The sequence below is a fragment of the Stegodyphus dumicola genome, chromosome 2 (assembly GCF_044657685.1).
Source record: "Stegodyphus dumicola isolate Sdum_Otavi_A_Nest chromosome 2, ASM4465768v1".
Classification (NCBI taxonomy): domain Eukaryota; kingdom Metazoa; phylum Arthropoda; class Arachnida; order Araneae; family Eresidae; genus Stegodyphus; species Stegodyphus dumicola.
The window spans coordinates 93,688,915-93,708,064 of NC_140769.1; the positions used below are offsets into that span (position 1 = coordinate 93,688,915).

Consider the following 19,150-nt stretch of genomic DNA (forward strand, 5'->3'; position numbering starts at 1 on the left):
TTCACTTGAATGCAACAGTTGAGTTTATTAAGTATGAAATGCATGAAGTTTTATGTGGTTGATTTAGGAAGAAACAAATATTGATCTTGGCATAAGATTTGTGAAGACTACAAATACAGAACTGTTCAATTCTTTTAATGTTATTGCCAGATGATATTCAGGTCTTAATGCTGTTTTTCTCTTTTGCACACTGCCAGTTTTCTTGAATTATTTGTACATATTTTTTTTGAGTGACTCAATTAAATGAACATTTCCAGTTAGTTTCCAAAATACATACATACTTCATAATTCCCATCATTCATTCATAAAGCTTTGTATATTAGCTACTTATTAAAATGCTGAATTGTACGTTGTTTGGTATTTTTTACTGTTCAAGACCATGCAACCAAAAAAGAACAGGTAGCATATGGAGATATTTTTGCTACTTTCTGATTATTCGCACTCCAAAAAAAGTCACCAACTCAATGGGGAAAAAACATTTGTTAGACTTTGGCAAAAACATTTACTAGCCTATCTTTATAGCTTTTAAGTACTATTCTGTTCATAATAATAATATATAATTTATTTTTTTAAAAAAAGAAAGAAATTTTCTTTAAAAAAAATTGTAGGGGTGGGGGAAGCAAAAATCGGCTGATCTTTACTGTATGGTACTCTTTGGATTTTTTCCGAAAAAAATCCCCAAGTGGTATTGGTTGTTCATGAAATATGGAAGCCCGCTGCACTTTTTTGTAAGAGTAACCCTTTCATATGGACCCAGGTTTTTGTTTCTTACTATTCTTTGCAACTGCTGTGTTTGCTTGCACGTGCATGGTATGGTCTTGGATTTTGAACTTGCTATTAATTTGCTGTGGGTATTATCATTTCAGTACGTCTGAGGTGGGTAAGAGGATGAATGTTGAACAACAGCAGATGAGCCGAAATGACGAAAAATTTAATTGAATTGCTTACCTGGAGGATGGAGGAGGTGGTGCTGGAAAGCCTAAACGTATACATGTGCAAAAATGGTACGTTAAGAAATTGACATTTCATTTATTTATTCATCTCTGTGCATTAATTTTTGTTAAAAAGGCTTGTTGCTTAATGTTTTTATGTTAGGAAATATGTCTTTTTGGTTATTTATTGCTCTCTGTTTGTGTATTTTTGGTTATTTGCTCGTCTCTGTGTGTTACAGCGGCGAATTTTTTTCTGGTTACCATGATAGTTTTAACTTTGTTTTAGTTCCCTGATTTAAGTGAAAATAGATTGATGTGTACATGGACAAATTTAAGGCAGTGCACAGTGCCTAGTTTGTGCAATTCTCTGATGTATTTTAAGTGAAAATAGGTCGATGTGTACATGGACACCAAGTTTCTGTAAGTCTTTGATTTCTTATTTTGGTTTTGTGTAGCGGCCATCTTGAAATAGCTGCCGATCCTTCCTGGCGGTGATCTTGGCATCAGGAAAGAAAGGACTTGCCGAAAGGTACTTTAGAGTAAATTTTTACCGCAAATATCTAGTATATGGCAGTATTTACCTTTTTTGCAGTCAATGAATACTATTCAATAATGATGGTTAAATAAGAAGTATGCAAATGCACATGTTCTTAAACAACTGTATGGTATGCAAATTGCAAGGATTATGTTAATTTTATTAACAGTTAAATTTTGAGTTAAACTTCCTTTCCTATTGCTTCGTAATTTCAACTTGCTACTTCCAGCCAGAACGTAGTTTTAGAATCACGTCTGAATTCTAATGAGGAAGAGTGGTATTTAACCAAGTTCTACTGTCTTAGTGAGAGAGATACCAGATATTCTGGCAGCACGCGTCCACCATTTTAGGCTAATCTCTTGTAAGCTATTATTATGCTCGGCAGTATTTTAGGCCCTTGATAGCTTTACAGTCAATTAGCATTAAGAGGTCAACTCTGTTAGAATTTTGATAGCTTCGGCTATATCTCTTTAGTTAAGATTAGTTTAGTTTAATTCTTAGTTTCTTAAGTTCAAGCTCGAGTGTTGGCTTTATTGTACAACTCCAAGACGGAGTTCTGTTAAACCTTATTTGAATAATAAAGAGTCTTTTAACATTTTCCAAGTTTATTTACTGTCTCACGAACTCAAGCGATTATTCGCTTACTAGTTCTTAAGATTCTTCATATCCAACTGTAACTTAGAATTACACAATGGAGAATCCTACAACATGCATGGGCTAGCTATTATCACATGTGCACTCAAGAACACAGCAATTCTATTGCGTGTTAAAACAAGGATAAGGGGACAGATAATCAGAAAGTACTGAAAATTTTATTAGCAGTAATAGTAAAAAATAAGAAAGCTGAAATAAACGGAAGAAAAATTGGTACTGTTCTGTTATTGGGGCCGAAGTCGTCGCCAAATGTTTTGCTAAAGTCGCCAAGAGATTAGTTCATATGAAGTCACCAATGTTTACTTCTAAAGTCGTTACAATATTAACTTTTTTAACAAAAAGTAAAAGAATGTCTTCTCAAAATTGGCAAAGAAAATACAAATTCCAAAGATGTAATGATCACTTGTGTTTTTATTGTATTTTCCATGTGTATGAAAATTTGAACATGCCCAATTACGAAATATCTTCCATACACTTTCCTCAGGAACGAGGTATTATTCAGTTTGAAAAAAGTGCACGAAAAACCGTAAAATGATTCCCCCCCCCCTGCCACCGATCTTTGGCAAGTTGTTTAATTCACACTAAAAATTTCCATTTTTACTAATAGTATCTGGTGCTATTTTTTCCCTTGGATTTTTCTTCAACTTTACGATATTTTATTTATTGTCAATTAAATATGAAAGCAATTATTTTTATGCTTCGAATTTTTCACCAGATCATCAAGTTTTGGCAATATCTGAATCTGGACCCCATAACAGAACAATACCAAAAAACTCCATGCAAATAATGTATTGATTTTTAAAAGTTAAGCATATTATTACAGTGAATTCAATCTAACAGGAAAAGTTATGCTGTGACAATAAATTTCACATAAAAATATGCAATACAAGTGAAATACAATAACACAAAAAAAATTAATAGTTAATAAACCAAAATTATGTATTATAAAACAAAATATATTTAGGTAAATTTATATCATTTATTAAAGTATGATAATTTTATCATGCACTTAGAGATATACTATACTGAGGGGGGGGAGATTTCATAGATTCAGGGGGAATGCAGTCAGCATTTCATTTACGCGTTATATATTTAGTTTTGGTTTATAAACACAAAATTTACTTTTATTCAAATGTTGATATTTATAAACATTTTCTACACCTTCTACACATGTATTGCAATGATAGAAAGGCAAACAATATGCAATATTTCTGTCAATATTCACAGCTAAGTTGCCAGAAAAGAAAGCGAAGCAGAACAGTCATTTGGTTCCCATAGGATCATATTAAAAGCTAAAAAGTGATATTTCAGGCACTTTTACCATTTAATTGATCTAGCAGCAATAAATGCTGGGATCTCATACAAAGATGTATCATTAAAAAAATTAAAAAAAAAAAAAAAAAAAAGATACCTAAACTAAAGTTTTGAATCAAGTGTGTTTCAGAACTGAAGGGAGTTTTTGCAAAATGGGAAAATGCAGCACCATCTTCTTGTGCATTTGGACCATCACAGGTGTATGTCAACAATCACAGATATACTATGGTGGAGGTCGAAAAGAGAAGTCGAGTTCAACAGAGGGGCGACTGTCACCAAATCCTTTGCTTTGCTGCGATTGAAGCTATGTAGCATGTATTTGTTATACTCTGGAACACTGCTTGTCAGTCTTATGCTAGGTTTGATGGTATGCGCGACGTTTTCTTATTTTTTTTTTTATCCAATACCATAATTTATGTTGAATAGATACTACAGTGAATCATAAACTTTTTCTTGAAAAGTTAAATGCATTAATTGCGAGAAAACGAGAAGACAAATGTTTTTATTTTTCAAACACATCTCTCCTCACTGGAATTGATTACTCCTTATGAAGCTATGTTTGGCATTAAACCAAGAAGAGGCATAGCATAGTCTTTTTTGCCTTGCGAACAAATCGCAAATATTGAAACTGAAGAACAGCTCTTAAAATATTGCTAATATTTTTGAAACCGAAGAACAGTTTGAAGAAACTGTTAATACTTTTGAAGAAAATCTGAGCAGCGGCCATACTGAAAACCATATTCTTAAGAAAAATATTGAGGAGGACCTGCAAACTACCATGTCTTCGTATCAAGCCTGGACTGAACAACACGAGTTAATTGCTATAAAAAGATCAGTCGCAAAAGAGAATCTTTTACTGCAAGCAACGAAAATTTTATGAATCTAAAAAAAATTTTTCTCCTGCTCAGATTGGTGATACCGTACGAATACAAGTCCCTGATGTAGACCGTGGTCTTACAAATTGTCGAAATGTGTTGGCAGTTGTTGGAATAAGACTCCGGCTTTTATAAACTAGCAAATAAAAATGACACCTTCAAGCAGCTTTATACCCGTAATCAGTTCGTAATTTGTAAAGAAAAGTTACTTTCCGTAGATGAGATTCCTTCTCAATTCAAAATGTCATAAAAGTTTATGTTGTTACAATAAATAAGATTTCAATCACATAATTAAGTTATTTTTTGTATTTTTTTCTTTTCTCATTTAGAATTTATCATTTAAGTTCAAAAGTTTATTTACATGTGCTATTACTTAAGCTTTTTCATATTTTGACATATGCAGTATAAATGCAAAAGTTTAAAAAAAAAAAAAATCTTTATTGACTAAATTTAAAATTAAATGCTTAACATTTATCCAAGCACGACTGCTGACATTATTAAGAAGTCAAGCAATATCGAGTAGCCCTTCTCGCGTTAGAATCAAAAGCTACATGTCATGCAGTGTAACACCTCTATAAATTACGAACAACTCTTCTCACCAAGGATTGGTTACTCCTCTCAGCAAGACAGGCGAAAACGTTACGTCACCCTTGAAGTTTTATGGCGCCTGAAATATGGAGAACAAAATGCAAATCTCCGACGTATTCAACATTTACCATTAGGGCATGGTGAATGTTGACATTTGTCGGTGTAAGTCAGAAATAAGGATATTTGGTAAATATTTTGGACATGCACCAAGCAACTATGTGAATGTCGACATTCTCCAAATCTCGGTCTTTCACAGTAACACAGGAACTTACAACAATATTAATTCTAAGCACAGAGGTGGCCAACTTTTATATGTATATCACTTACCCATCACATTACGAACAAATTCTGGGACAGTAAATCCTTTTTTCTCTTTAGGCATTTCTGGAATGATAACTGGTTTATCCTAAATTGGAAAAAAAAAAAATTAATAAATACAAAATCAAGAAATATTCTTTATATATCTCTCTCTATGTAAATTCATCAAATATACATACTGAATAATATAAATATATATTAGTATCAAATTACATATATTTGAACTTAATAATTGAAGAACTCTATTATTAAAAGTTGGTATATATGATTACGGCAAAGCCTCGAGGGCTATCAGCCTAGATGAAGGGATGCCGTAGTGAAAGATGTTCCAACAAAAATGCCCATGCAGCCAGCCTGTTCGCAGGATTCGCACCTCGGACCAACTACCAGTATACGGGGACTTCACCACTTGACTGCTAGTGGGTCCACCATTACTGGAAAGTAGTACATTTTTTAAAATTTAAATAAAATATTATATTTTTATTTCAATACATATATACATGTGTGTGGGGGGGGGTAAAAATGTCTTACATCATGGTCTAAGTATTTTACTCTCATGGCAGTGCAGCTTAACTATTATTGAGAGTACAGAAAGAGATCTCGTCTTGAGAAGTGCAAGAAGCGAGTAAGGCATATGATGTTTCTGTAAGATAATAAGATGTCATTAATGTTATATATATCTTATAAATAGTTTATATGTTATTTAAATATGTATTGTGAATCATATTGTATGCAGGTTGTGTATTGTACGCCCATGGTAAAGTCCCATAATATTTGGGGGCTTAACAACAGATGGAATAACAGTTTCAGGAAATAGCAATTTTGGTTTCCCACTACTTCTATATTTGCATGGATTGCATTAAGAAATGATGGTTTGATTGATTTTATTCATCTGAACAGGATAAAATTCCATTTATATGGGACTAAATACTTCTGAAACGGGTAAGTCAACTTTAAATTTTGTTTTGCACTGCAATAGGAAGTTAACAGATATAAAAGAAAGGTTAGTCCATATTTTAGGGTACTCCTTGGATTATCATCAAGTTGTTGTTTCATTTATTGTAACCTCAATATTTTACGTTGTATATTTTGGAAACTGAATAATGACATGATTGGTTGTAATGCGTCATCTCAGTGATTTTGATTTCTCAAGGCTCATTTCTGCGTTGGATATCGCCTAGGAAATACGTTGCTTATTTTGGGCTGTACACCGTAAAATGGCTGCCTGTGATAAGATTAATTTGAAGTTTCTGTACGATTTGGAATGAATGGGAAAAGAGCACTAATTTTCTGGTGTGTAAAAGAAGATTTAAATGTCTTCGTTCACTTCTCGGTAAATTGTGCAGTGAGATTTAAGGATTTGGAAACCAGAGCTCATATCAACGCTATGGAAGATATGTGGGGTGTAATAAAAAGGGATTTTCAAAAGAAATGCCAATAGTCCAGCAGTGTGGAGGAGACTTGATTTTTACTTTTGTGAATTTATGTGGCGACGACAGTATATGATTCTAGTTTACGTAATTTTAAATAGTTTTTGGATGCTGTTAAGAAAATCTGTGTGTCACACATACCAAGGAAACAGAATTTTAATAAGGTAAGTTGATATTCCCTTTTTGCACTGCATAGATTAGATAACATGTACAGTCAAAAGTCGTTAATTCGGACCTCAAAGCTACAAACTTTCTGCGCATGCGTCACGTAATGCATGCAAACTTTCTACGTAAGCGCGTAAGACCTTTACGGCTCCGAATATGTGTGTGCGAGTGCGCAAAATACGTTTACAAATGTGCGTTTACTGTATAACGGACGGTATAAGCTAAGCTAAAATTATCTCATTCAGTTAATGTTGCAGATTGCGTTGTTCCTTAATCTTCGAATTGGATTCAGCTCATTATTTTTTGCAGACTGTTAGAGCAATTTTATAAAAGTAAGCTTGAACTTTCGATTATGTCAAATAGAATTTCTGATATATATTTACTAATATGTAAAGGATATACAAAGCGAAAGTATCTTTCGGAGTCCATTAAACCAAAAGTGGAATTGCTGCAAAAAATGGATAAAGGCATATCCTTTGATTATCTAAACTCTGTTTATCTTTAGCCGCGGTTCACAATGAATTGGAAGTTGATCTGTCAGCACTATCCTTATCTTCAGGGCAGATGATTTGATTTTATTTGGCTTATAATTCCTTACTAAATGTAGTATTTCATCTCGATGTACTCCGTCTTTGATATGATTTAAATCAAATTCCTCGTCATTATAAATCGCTTCCAATAGCAAAGAAAGTGACAGAGGTTATTGAAAACGAAAAAATTTCGATTGACGAATTAGTCGGTATTCTCGACACAGCAATTATAGGACTTGAACAGCGGAACTTTGTAACTGAACAAGAAATTATGTCTGTTTATGGAATTAAAGAGAATGTATTATTACATAAAAAACATACATTGAAAGAAATGTTTAATAAAGTAAATAAATAAATATTAAGCTTTTTTTTTTTTTTTTGTAAATTTTGATACCCTTTAGATCATAATTGTTCTTTATTTCATAAATTACAGTTTCATATTTTTAATTTTATAATTTCTGCATGCCATCTTACCAGATTTAAACTGATGATCTATAATCCGGAAAAATCGATAATCTGGAATTGCCGAAGTCCCGACGAGTCCGCATTAATGACTTTTGACTGTATTTCCATTCTTATGTTATTTCCTTGTTTGACTTATAATGGAGTTTATTGAGATTATATATTTTTTGTTTTATTGCATCATGTTTTGGATGTCGTTTTACTCTGGAGGGCGTTGGACATGAATAGGAATGGTGGCAAAATATCACTAATTTTCGCTTGAAATACATTTTTACCAAAAGATATAAAAAGTAGGAAATGTTGTTACATAAATTTATATTCCATAATGAAGGAGAAGAATAGAATAGAAAGGAACTTAGATTTTGAATTTAAACTAGATAATAACTTTCAAAAACAAACTAAGTATGCTGAAACTAATTTTTCTTTAAATAAAGTACAGTCAAAAGTCGTTAATCTGGACTCGTCAGATTTTCAATTTTTCCGGATTACAGATCATCAGTTTAAATCTGGTAATATGGCATGCAGAAATTATAAAATTAAAAATATGAATTCATGAAATAAAGAACAATTATGATCTAAAGGGTATCAAAATTTACAAAAAAAAAAAAAAAAAAGAAAAAGAAAAAGCTTAATATTTATTTGTTTACTTGGCTTTAGTGTAGAATTGGGTGCCGCTTCGATTGGCGACATTTTTAAAAAAGTTTTGGCGATGAAACCTGACTTCTGGTTACGACGATAGTTTTAAATTTGTTTTAGCTTCCCGATTTTATTTAAATAAAAATAGATTGATGTGTACATGGACATATTTAAGGCAATGCACAATGCCTAGTTTGTGCAATTCTAGGATGTTTTTTTAAGTAAAAACAGATCGAGGTGTACATGGACACAGATCTTATGCAATTCTTCGACTTCTTATTTTGGTTTTGTGTAGCGGCCATCTTGAAATTGTGACTTCCTGGCGCTGATCTTGGCGTCAAGAAAGAATCGCCAATAAACAAGGGGCACCCAATTGTAAACTTTTACCGTTTACTTTATTAAACATTTCTTTCAATGTAAGTTGTTTAAGTTGCTTCGTTTTTTTATCTGATAATACATTCTCTTTAATTCTATAAACAGACATACAAAGTTCAGTTACAAAGTTCCGCTGTTCAAGTCCTATAATTGCTGTGTCGAGAATACTGACTAATTTGTCAATCGAAATTTTTTTGTTTTCAATAACCTCTGTCACTTTCTTGGTTTAATCCTAGTATCCGGTGCACAAGGGATTTGGCTACTTTTGGCGACTTTATGATGAGCAGTAAAAACGGGACATCGCGATGAGTAGTTAACGGATCATTCAAGGAAAATATATAGTTAAACATAGTATATACTATGCATATAGTATATATACTGTGTTATATACACACATAGTATATAGTGTACAGTATATATATAGACGTTCTTTGGATCATTTTTGGTGTTGGCGATAATTTTCAAAGTCGCGCCAAGGCTGCACCGTATACTAGGATTTTACTCACTTTCTTCGCTATCGGAAGCGAATTATAATGACGAGGAACGTGATTTGAATAAAGTACTAATAAAAACATTTTAGAAATTCACGGCAATTTGAAATACAGTTAATTAAAACAATGCACAGTAAATATCGAAAACAGTATAACAAAAAAGAAAAAAAAGGTAAGGGGAAAAAAAAAAGGAAGATATGTAAACACAGCAACATTTTCAAGATATCAAAAATGTAATTTACATACTGGATTTGCCATTAATCTTTCTAATTTTAATTTCTGAAAATCAATTGGAGTTTTTGGAACAAAAGGTTTCTGTTCTTTATCCATTGCTTGACTGCAATCAAAATAAATTTTTATATGAAAAAATGCAAAACGTATGTAAGACCACAAAGAACGTTGCAAGAGCAAATGCCTTGGGATCAACTCAAAAGTAAACACCGACTGACAGACAGACAAAGTAGACAGATGTCTTTTGTTGCACCCGCTAAGTCTTTCTGCACCGATGGGCGAAAAATCAAGCATAGGTGCCAAGGAAAGGTATATAGAAAGGGGGGCAATTTCGTATTTCAGAGGAGAGTGAAAAGGAACTTCGTATATTTTATACGAGTTCGAAAGGCCAGGAAGAAAAGATGGGACAAAATAAAATAAAAAATAAATGGCCCAAAAGTAATGGAGAGGAAAAAAAAAATTATTTATAATTAAAAAAAAAAGGGCCTATAGAAAGAAAAGGAAAGGAAGTAAGAGAATTTTGTTAAAAAAAAAAAAAAAAACACAATTGTGTTCATGAGTGTAGTCAAAGTTGTTATCATTTACATTAAATACAGTCTTCCAGGTGTGTGTAATGAGTGTGTTTTGTAAAGCTGAATAGAGGTAAAGATGGGGAAAATTAATAATAAAATAATAAATTTTGGGGGTCCAGTCACATAACAGTATAAGTCAAGTTTAGAAGCTAACTTTTGCTATAACAGGGAAACTAAAATTTAAAATTTTTTAAATTTAAACTTTTATTTTTTTACATGGAAACCAATATTAGCCTCTACCTTGAGACACAGTAACAGAAGACACATAAGATCAAGATACATATAATATCATGCAAAGTTATACATTAAACTAAGTAACATCATCTATTGCGGTTTCCAACATATTTATATATTCAGAAAACACCATCAGATAAAATCATAAATCCAAAACAAGGCGAGAACATATCAGCAAAAATAAATAAGTAAATAAATTACGGAGTTTTTTTATTATTATTATTAATTAATTTTTTTTAAAATAAGCATTTTATTTATTTATTAAGTTAATGGTTATAATTTATTATATGTGTACTATTTTATCAATTTGAGGCACACTGTATTAATATATGCTTTTAATTTAAATAGATAGGAAATATAGATTAAAGGAGCAAAAACTACAACTCTGTACATTCATTGAGGCCCGAGATCGTGTTTTTAGCTCTCGAGACATTCCTCAAAGGGGCCCCAATGGGTAGGGCTAACACTACTGATAAGGGCTACTGATAAGGATAGCGTCCCTACGAGATAGTAACCAAAAAAGAACCACATGATTTAAAGCAATTACTAAGTATTTAATGCCAAAACATAATAAAATGAGCATAATAATAATAATGATCATAATAAATGAATGAATTTAAAGGTACTTTAGTGACAGATATTTGATTTAGCTTAGAGAAAAGAAGTTCTACTTATCTGAACGCTCCGTCTTAGTGCTGCAAAAGATTGCAAGGAAGACAAGACCCCCCAGGTACAGGAGAACTCCCAGCTTTGAGAACGGGACAATGCAGAGGATATTTGCGAAAATTTTCTGAAATAAATGAAGATTTTCCGGAAAACACCTTTGAAAATTCAGGAGCTCTTCCAAGATCCTGCCTCCATCGTACGTGATCACAGCGCCCTCAGTAAACACCGACTATGCACATTCTTTTTTTTTTAGCGAAAGTACAGTTATAGTGTACTAGTAGTAGAGCTGGAGCAAATCGCATGTATTCGTTACCGAGTAACGGGTACATCGGTTGACTCGAAGTACCGATTCGGTACTCACAAATTCATTTCGTTACTCGCATCTGTCGTGTGATGCGGTTTATTCGAGTACGAATGATGCGGTTGCTATTCGAATACGTATGGTGCAGTTGCTATGCGAATACGAATGATGCGGTTGCTGTTCGAATACGAATGATACATTTGCTAACAATACCCGTGTGCCACACATAGACCTGTTATATACTAGACGGAGCATCGCCATTCAAAACCGGGTGAAAAAGTGGCACAGGAATGAGCTGCAGGAGTTTGGGCATGAAATGGAACTGAATCCAGACTTTGGCGTACTATCGCCATGGCTGGCGATTTTTTCCTCTCTTTTCTCTCAGTTCGAAATGCGAACTTGGAAAGACGTCATTTCGCAGAGGCTGCCGTTGAATTTGCGGAAGAGGTTAGATCGATAAACACCAGCCAAAATTAATAATTTCCCTAAAATTGGACACTCTATTTTAAAATTTAACTTTATTTTAAATTTTAATTTTTAAAATTTAAATAATTTTCATGCTGTAGAATAATATTTTGCAATATGTCCATCGGCGTCTACAAAATTTTAAATAAAATAAAAAAAAAACTGGAGAGAACAAACTAAATAATAAATAATATACTAACAGCAAACTAAAAAATAAATAAGTAAAATAAATAAATAAAAAAGAAGGTTTTTAGTACTTAGGACAGAATAAAAAATAAAAAAAATAGATAACATAAAAAGAATGAGTGAAAACAGAAAATAGTACAAAAAGGAAATTTAATATTAATACGAAAAGGAAATTTAATACGGTGTATTACAGAGAACTACAGAGTAGGCAAATCAAAGTGAGAAAGATATTAAATAAAGTGAACTAAAAATGAATGTCAATATAGCAGATATAAGTTAAAAGGAAGAGAGAGAGTGGTAAATAATTAAATTATGAAACAAAAAGGTGGTAAATTAAGACTTCCTTTTACTAGCAAATATATATATATATATATATATATATATATATTATGCACGTTGCACAATGTAGTCATACTTATTTTAAATAATTTTAGAAGGTAAAATTTAAATAATGTTCATTATTTTTAAAAAGAAACTTAAAACTATTAAAGTTTTGAAATTTAACTGCTATATAATTGCTATTTTCTTAATACTTAACATTTGAATAAATGCCAGAAACATGATATAAGAAAGAAAATACGTGATTGAAGGTAAACAAATTTGTTATATTTGGATGCAAGAAAAGGGGATAAAATAAAGTCATTCATATCCCCCAAAAAAACATAATTTTATGCAGTTCTTACACAGTGTTACATCAACGTTACCAAGTATTAAATACTACTTCGCACATGTCCGCATGAGCAAACGCATACAAAGAATATATAAACAAACGTATTCAAAGCAGTCTGTTGGCGTATAAAAAATGTCGCCAAAGCAGAATACTAGACTAATTAAAATTATATTGTATTACTAAAATTTTAACATTTTTTTCAGAAAACAGTTATTAGAAACATACATATATATTAAGATACTTTTATTTAAATGTTATTTCAAGTATGCATATATTATATAAAATTAGAAAATCTCTTTTTTATTAGAAAAAGGCAAGTAGAGTGGATAAAAAAACCTCTATATTTTATAAAATTAGGTTTTAAAACATTAGAAAAAGCTCAGTTGTGAAATGTTACTCCTCCATCTTTCACATATCTGGAATTACATCCATATGCGGAGCACGAAAGTATCATTTTTGAAGTCCGAAACAATGCGCTTACACGCAAAACACTTGCTTCTCACAAATTCTCCATAGAACTGTAATGGTAAGGAAGATTCGCGGGAAATAAGATGTGGGAAATGTTCCAAACGTCACGTGGTTCGCATTCCTGTTCCCCTTGAGGGTTGCCGTTTCTCTCTCTAGTACATTACAGCTCTATGGTGCCACATTTTTCATTGATAATTTCGAATTTTTTTGGTTAACTCATCGGGCAAACTCTTGTTTACATTATGTGTTTTAGTTGAAATATTGTTTAGTTGTTGATATTTAAGAAAATGATCAATTTTGATAGCGTGAAGCGTTATTTTGTATTTGCTTTTCACATTTAGATTTATAGTGCATATTATGTTTGTAATTTGAAAATTTAGATGATTATTGATTTTATTCTTGGCCATTGGGAGATTTTATTGAGTTGAAATATTTATATACTGCACTTAGGTATTGTTTAAATAAGAATATGTAGGTTAATATAAGTTCTTTACTTCCTTGTACGAAATAAAAAGGAAGTTAATCGAGAAAAATTTTTGGGTATCATATTTCAACGGAAATATCCATTTTTGACGATTAGAGAATCCATCTGAATTATTTTTTTGGATGACGTCTGTACGTACAAACGCAATTTTTTTTTTTTTGTTTTGTTTTGTTTTGTTTTTTCCAGAAACGGATTGTTAACCTTCCTAGTGGCCGAGACCCTCAACTAAAATCTCTTCATCTCAAGTCTTGAAAAGAAACCAGATTCTACTTTTTCTTCTGCCCATACTGTATCCAGATTAAAGCTAAAAGCGGCAGACGTTTCGCTGTCTTTAGTTGCATTCCCCCCACTCAAATGACCGTCGTTCAGCGGGGCGTATTGACGTGTCCATGTCCTTTTGTCCAGCAGGCTCCCGTTATGGCAAGAAAGATAATTGAATGTATACCAGATTTTAGTGGTTATCGCCGTGTTGGCTGCGTAACTAAGCAGATTTTAAACAGCGTACGTACTTTATGAATATGTGTTTGAAATTGATATTGCTTTGCGTTTTTAGTTTTTTATTTGGAAAATTATTTACTTTTATTTCTCCGTGTTTTACTAAAATATTTCACAAAATCTGCATAAAAATTGTAGTCATTCCTCACGCAAAAAATTTATAGAAAATTACGTTTTGATTCCACCATAACTTTGTACCATTACTCATTTGTATTACGTAGCAAGAAGAAGAATAGAACTAATAATTAGGCCTAGAGAAAAGATACGGTCATCAAAATTTTCTACTCATCGCATTATACAAATAAAAACGTACACAATTTATGTACTAAATAAAATGCATTACGTTAGCCTATAGTTTAATAAACAACTAATTTTACTTATTTTATCTTTTAATTACTTCAATTTATATTCTAATCAATAATCTTTTCTGAATGACGTTAACATGAATATTTTCCAACGACATTGGCTTGAATTATTACTAAATCTATTTGAGATGAATTTGAATTTCAAAAATGTTTCTTTACATGGTAACTTTGAACGTTGATCACAACGAATTTATATGATAGAATATTAAATTAAAATTTTTCCTATACCATTCAGTTTGTACAAGTTCTGCATTTTTCTTTTTTTCCTACCAAAAATCTTTACTTTAATTCTCAGCTTCCTATTCATCGTTATTATAAATACTTTTTTTAGATAAAAATAAAATATTCTTTGCTACATTAAGACCCTCAATGCCTTCCCCCCGTCGCTGCAGAGATTTGCGGAAAGAAAACTGTGTTATGAAGTACAGTGCAATGATAAAAGATCGTCTAAAGTGAAAAGCCGGCGCATAAATGAACTCTTTTCAAGTAAACTATATTACTATCTAGATTTTTGAATGATTTTATTTATTAAAAATTCCTTTTCCATATTAAAAGTTTATAATGATGATTTTAAATCATGTACGGAAAAACGATAAATTACTTGAAATTTTTCTAAATTCGTACATACGCACAGAAAACTTCCAAAATATAATTTTTTTCACTTTCTTTTATTAATGCTTTAAGTATTTCTAACTTAAAATGAAAATTAAGACTAAAACTATCGTGCGAATAAACGTAGAACTGAGAAGAATTTGGCTAATTTAGTGCACTGAAAAAATCTAAAATTCAGTTTTAAGATGCTGTATTTTCAAAGTTAAAACTGTTTTTAAACATTTCCCTAAAGAAGCGTCTTTTTTTGTTATAAATTCTAGGAACACATTCTTGAACGGAAATATAGTTTCAGAATTAAATTAAAATGCCTTGAAATAATCGTGTTAGATGAAATTATATGACATTAAATAAGAAATGTTTTTTTTCTCTGTACAATGTTAAAGCTGATGCTTCCCGTTTTTAAAGTTGTCTCTGCTACTCCTAGGCTCCAAGACATCCGTAAATAATTAGAGTAGAGGAATGTGTAGCTGACTTAGATAAATCATAAAGTGAATGTCAGTTCGCGTTTACTTCGCTGTTATTCGTCGGTTCTTGTATTAGGCATAAATTTCAAGAGTTAGAAGGGAAAGGTTCGGCGTTACCTTCACAGGTAGTTTGCAGGGATTAGTTTTTGTCAATAAGATGAAAACAATCACGACGTGGACGAATCCAATTTTTAAAATTTAGAGGACTGCGTCCTCTGAACGCATTGAGGAAGGGGAAAGCTACAGGAATATTTTTTAATTTACGGAGCCTGCAGTTAAAACGATAGTGGGAAAAATACGTAAGGATATAATACACTATCGATTTCTAGAGCAATCTTGAGCAATCTTGAGCAGACAAATTGCAGTAAATCTGTTTCGCGTCTGAAGAAGAAGGACTTATGCCAGTTCGCTCTTGAAATTGATAAATGTTTATTTAAAAATCTACGCGAATTTAAAGTTTACTTTTTTACAAATTTTAACTATTATATTGGCATGTTTCTCTTCTTATTAATTTGCTATATTGAAAATTCAAAAATATGATACTTGAAATCATGCTCTGTGTGGAAATTTACACATACATGCATATGTATATATATATAAAATCTTTAATATGCAAGTTTTATCAGCATGCATTGAAAAATAAAAAAATAATTCTTAAATTATCCCAACAGTTCTGATCATATGATACTAAAGTCAAAATCATACAACACTTTTCAAAGGATCCTTGTCCTCATTATTTTTAAACACTTATAATTAAAACACATATACTTTAACGTATATATTTTGAACTTTATGTAAATTCTTTTATTTAATTTCGTCTCCTTACCCAGGATAGCTATAGCTTAAAATTTCAATTCAACAAGAAAAGCGATTTTTCCACTGTATAGCATGAATGGGAGTTAATTTTCCTTAAAAGGTCCTCCATGAAGGCATCCCTTCCCTTAGGTATGTAGCCTTTGTGTGCATCAAATCCAATCAAGCGAACAATCAAGAATGAAAAAAAAATTCTGTTTCGTTAAATCACATGATCTGCGGAGTAGGGGCTCCACTTGTGGTCGAGAAGTAAACAGCTGTATACTGGTAGTTCGATCTAGGTTATTGCGCAGAAGAGCGGGTTGTTATTATATAGACCATTTTGTGGCTTTCTGCTTGTGTAATGTGAATACGACCTAGTTTCGCTGAGCAAGTCGTGCTCGAAAATATACCTTCCCTTAGGACAGCCGTCGTGTGCTTTGTCATATCCAAATACCCTGACCTGATAACCCACTAGCTACATTTTAAACCGAGGCGTCCAAAAACGTTTTGAAAACTGAGTAATTAAAAAGATTTTTTAATACGTTTCATTTTGCATCTTTTAATTTCCTACACTTTTGTTCGTTTTGAAATTTGAAGCATCTCCATGTCTTTTTAAATCTAATAATGTGGTTAGAAACACAAACAAAAATTTGAACCTTATGGACCCACACTGAATTTTCTGTCAGAATAAAAATACCAAATGGGAAAACTCGTATTCGGTGAAATATTGTACTAGCGTTGCAGAAACGACTCTGCAGAAGCAACTGAAATTGGCAAAGCAAATCAGAAATTTATTTCAAAATTTGACTCAGTCAAAAAAGTTCTTAACTGCGTAATTCTTAACCTTCAGCTCTTAACTACACATTAGACGAATAATTTAATGGAATTCGATAAATATACCCCAAAAAGGGAGGACTCTCGAACGATGTACTTTTCTAGCTTTCCTTTTGAGTAAGTAAAGAAGAAAACGAGAACTTTACTATGAAAATGATATATATAATGAATGGATATTTAATAATTCAAAATGCTCGATTGATTGAGCGAAAATTGCACACATGGAGTTCATGATTACCATGAATTTACTTGCAACGCTGAATGAGAATGATTACAAATAAAGTGAAATTCTTGATGTTTCCTGAACATTTTATAATATAACTAACATTGTACAGTTTTATATGCAGAACCTGAAGTACTGTTCTGTTACTGAGAATTATTCTTGGTGGCAAGTATTGTATCATTATTTCCACCATATGTAAATTTCATTCTCATTGTGCATAAATTTATATCTGCAATTCTATTCAACATTTAATTTAAAAACTGGAAGGAGTACCTAAAGTATGGTCATCAGAATTCAACAGAATATTATAAATGTAGTTTCATGATAGTAATTTATTTCAAAAACCAAAATCTGCTTTTGGTATTTCATATTATTTTATCATAGCAACAATCAAAAATATTTTGAAATGCTTTTAGAAATTTAACGCTTTTGGAATAAGATAGCTCAAATATTTTTTATCCATTTTTTGTGTAGACTATACCTATTTCCAAAATTAATTAAAATCTTTATTCATCTACTTTTTAAAATTTTTATGTTTTGAATGCGCACTCATCGTTCAGTGGATAATACTTTTAATGGATGGACAACAAGAGGTCATCCGAAACTCTAAAACAAATGACGTAAAAATTTTAAAATATGCCATTATACGAATGATTGATATTTTATCGTAAATTATTATTCAGTGATTTAAGAAAATAATAATTTTAATATGATTAAATTTGATTGAAATTGAACTAAGGATTTACATCTTCTGTATTACACACTTTTAGACAACAGATAGGAAATACAAAATATCAGAATTTTTCTTTAATGTGAAAGCTTAGAAAATCCTTCAAAAGGAAAAAAAAAGAGGGACCAAAACGTTACAATTATTGCAACCTAATTTAGATGAAGGGACAACTTCTCCAGCAGCGCGGGAAATTTTATTACCCTCAGTCACAATGAAACAGACAGAATGGGAAAGAAGAAAAGGCAGGGACAACCTACTGCAGGGTTGTCCCTGCCTTTTCTTCTGTTCCCCCCCCCGCCCCCGCCGCATTCAAGCAATTTTGACTTGGCCCTGTATCCAAAAGGAAAGATGCAGACGATATATATCTTTGATTTTTGGAATCGTGAGAAAGTATTTGTCATTTCATTTGAAGATTTTTTTTCAAGCTTTCATTCCTGTTTCAAGTTAGAATTACGTTTCAAGAATAAAACTACAGTTTGTTGCAACAATTTTTAGAAACAAAACAAAAAACTAAAAACAAAACAAACAAAAAAAGGATAGTAAGGATTTTTTAACACTGTATGATAAGCGAAACTCTTACGTTATTCCCTAAATTCTCTCAAAGGTTAATCTAACGAATAATGCTTAACAATTTAAAGAAAAATGTCTAAGTCTTTTCACTAATATTCTTTTTAGTTCAAAGGGGCTTTGTCCTTGGAGGCTATTGCTTTCGTATTGCGATTTTGCGTTGGTTCACTATAAATGTCCGTTTCAATTTTCAAACAGTTGCCATCCAATCTTAGAGTCCTGCATTATATTTGAAAAAATTAAATGATGAAAAATCTGCATAAATGTATGTATATTTCACGCATTGTGATAAAACATTGGTACATACAGCCATCGAATTTTGAATGACGTAATCCTACTGCGGATATGGGTATGTGGAAGCCCAAATTTGAAATCTGGAATTTGTTTTGTGATCGATTTGATATTTTGTAAAACTTTAACGAATTTTTGAGTAGCAAACTAAACGATTTAAAGACGAGCAATGGCAATGTTGTACAGAAAAAA

The 19,150-nt window shown here is 31.7% G+C and overlaps 1 protein-coding gene across 1 annotated transcript in view; it reads right to left on the reverse strand.

Annotated features, from left to right (window-relative positions):
• The window catches only part of LOC118196829 (uncharacterized), a 33,816-nt gene extending 24,056 nt beyond the window's left edge, over positions 1-9,760 (reverse strand). The window contains exons 1-2 of the mRNA XM_085810910.1: positions 9,552-9,760; positions 5,226-5,304 (exon numbers count right to left, since the gene is read on the reverse strand). Of these exons, the coding sequence (XP_085667036.1) occupies positions 5,226-5,304; positions 9,552-9,635 (163 nt within the window). The 5' untranslated portion in view covers positions 9,636-9,760. The remainder of the gene's footprint in view (positions 1-5,225; positions 5,305-9,551) is intronic.
• Between the last annotated feature and the right edge of the window lie 9,390 nt (positions 9,761-19,150).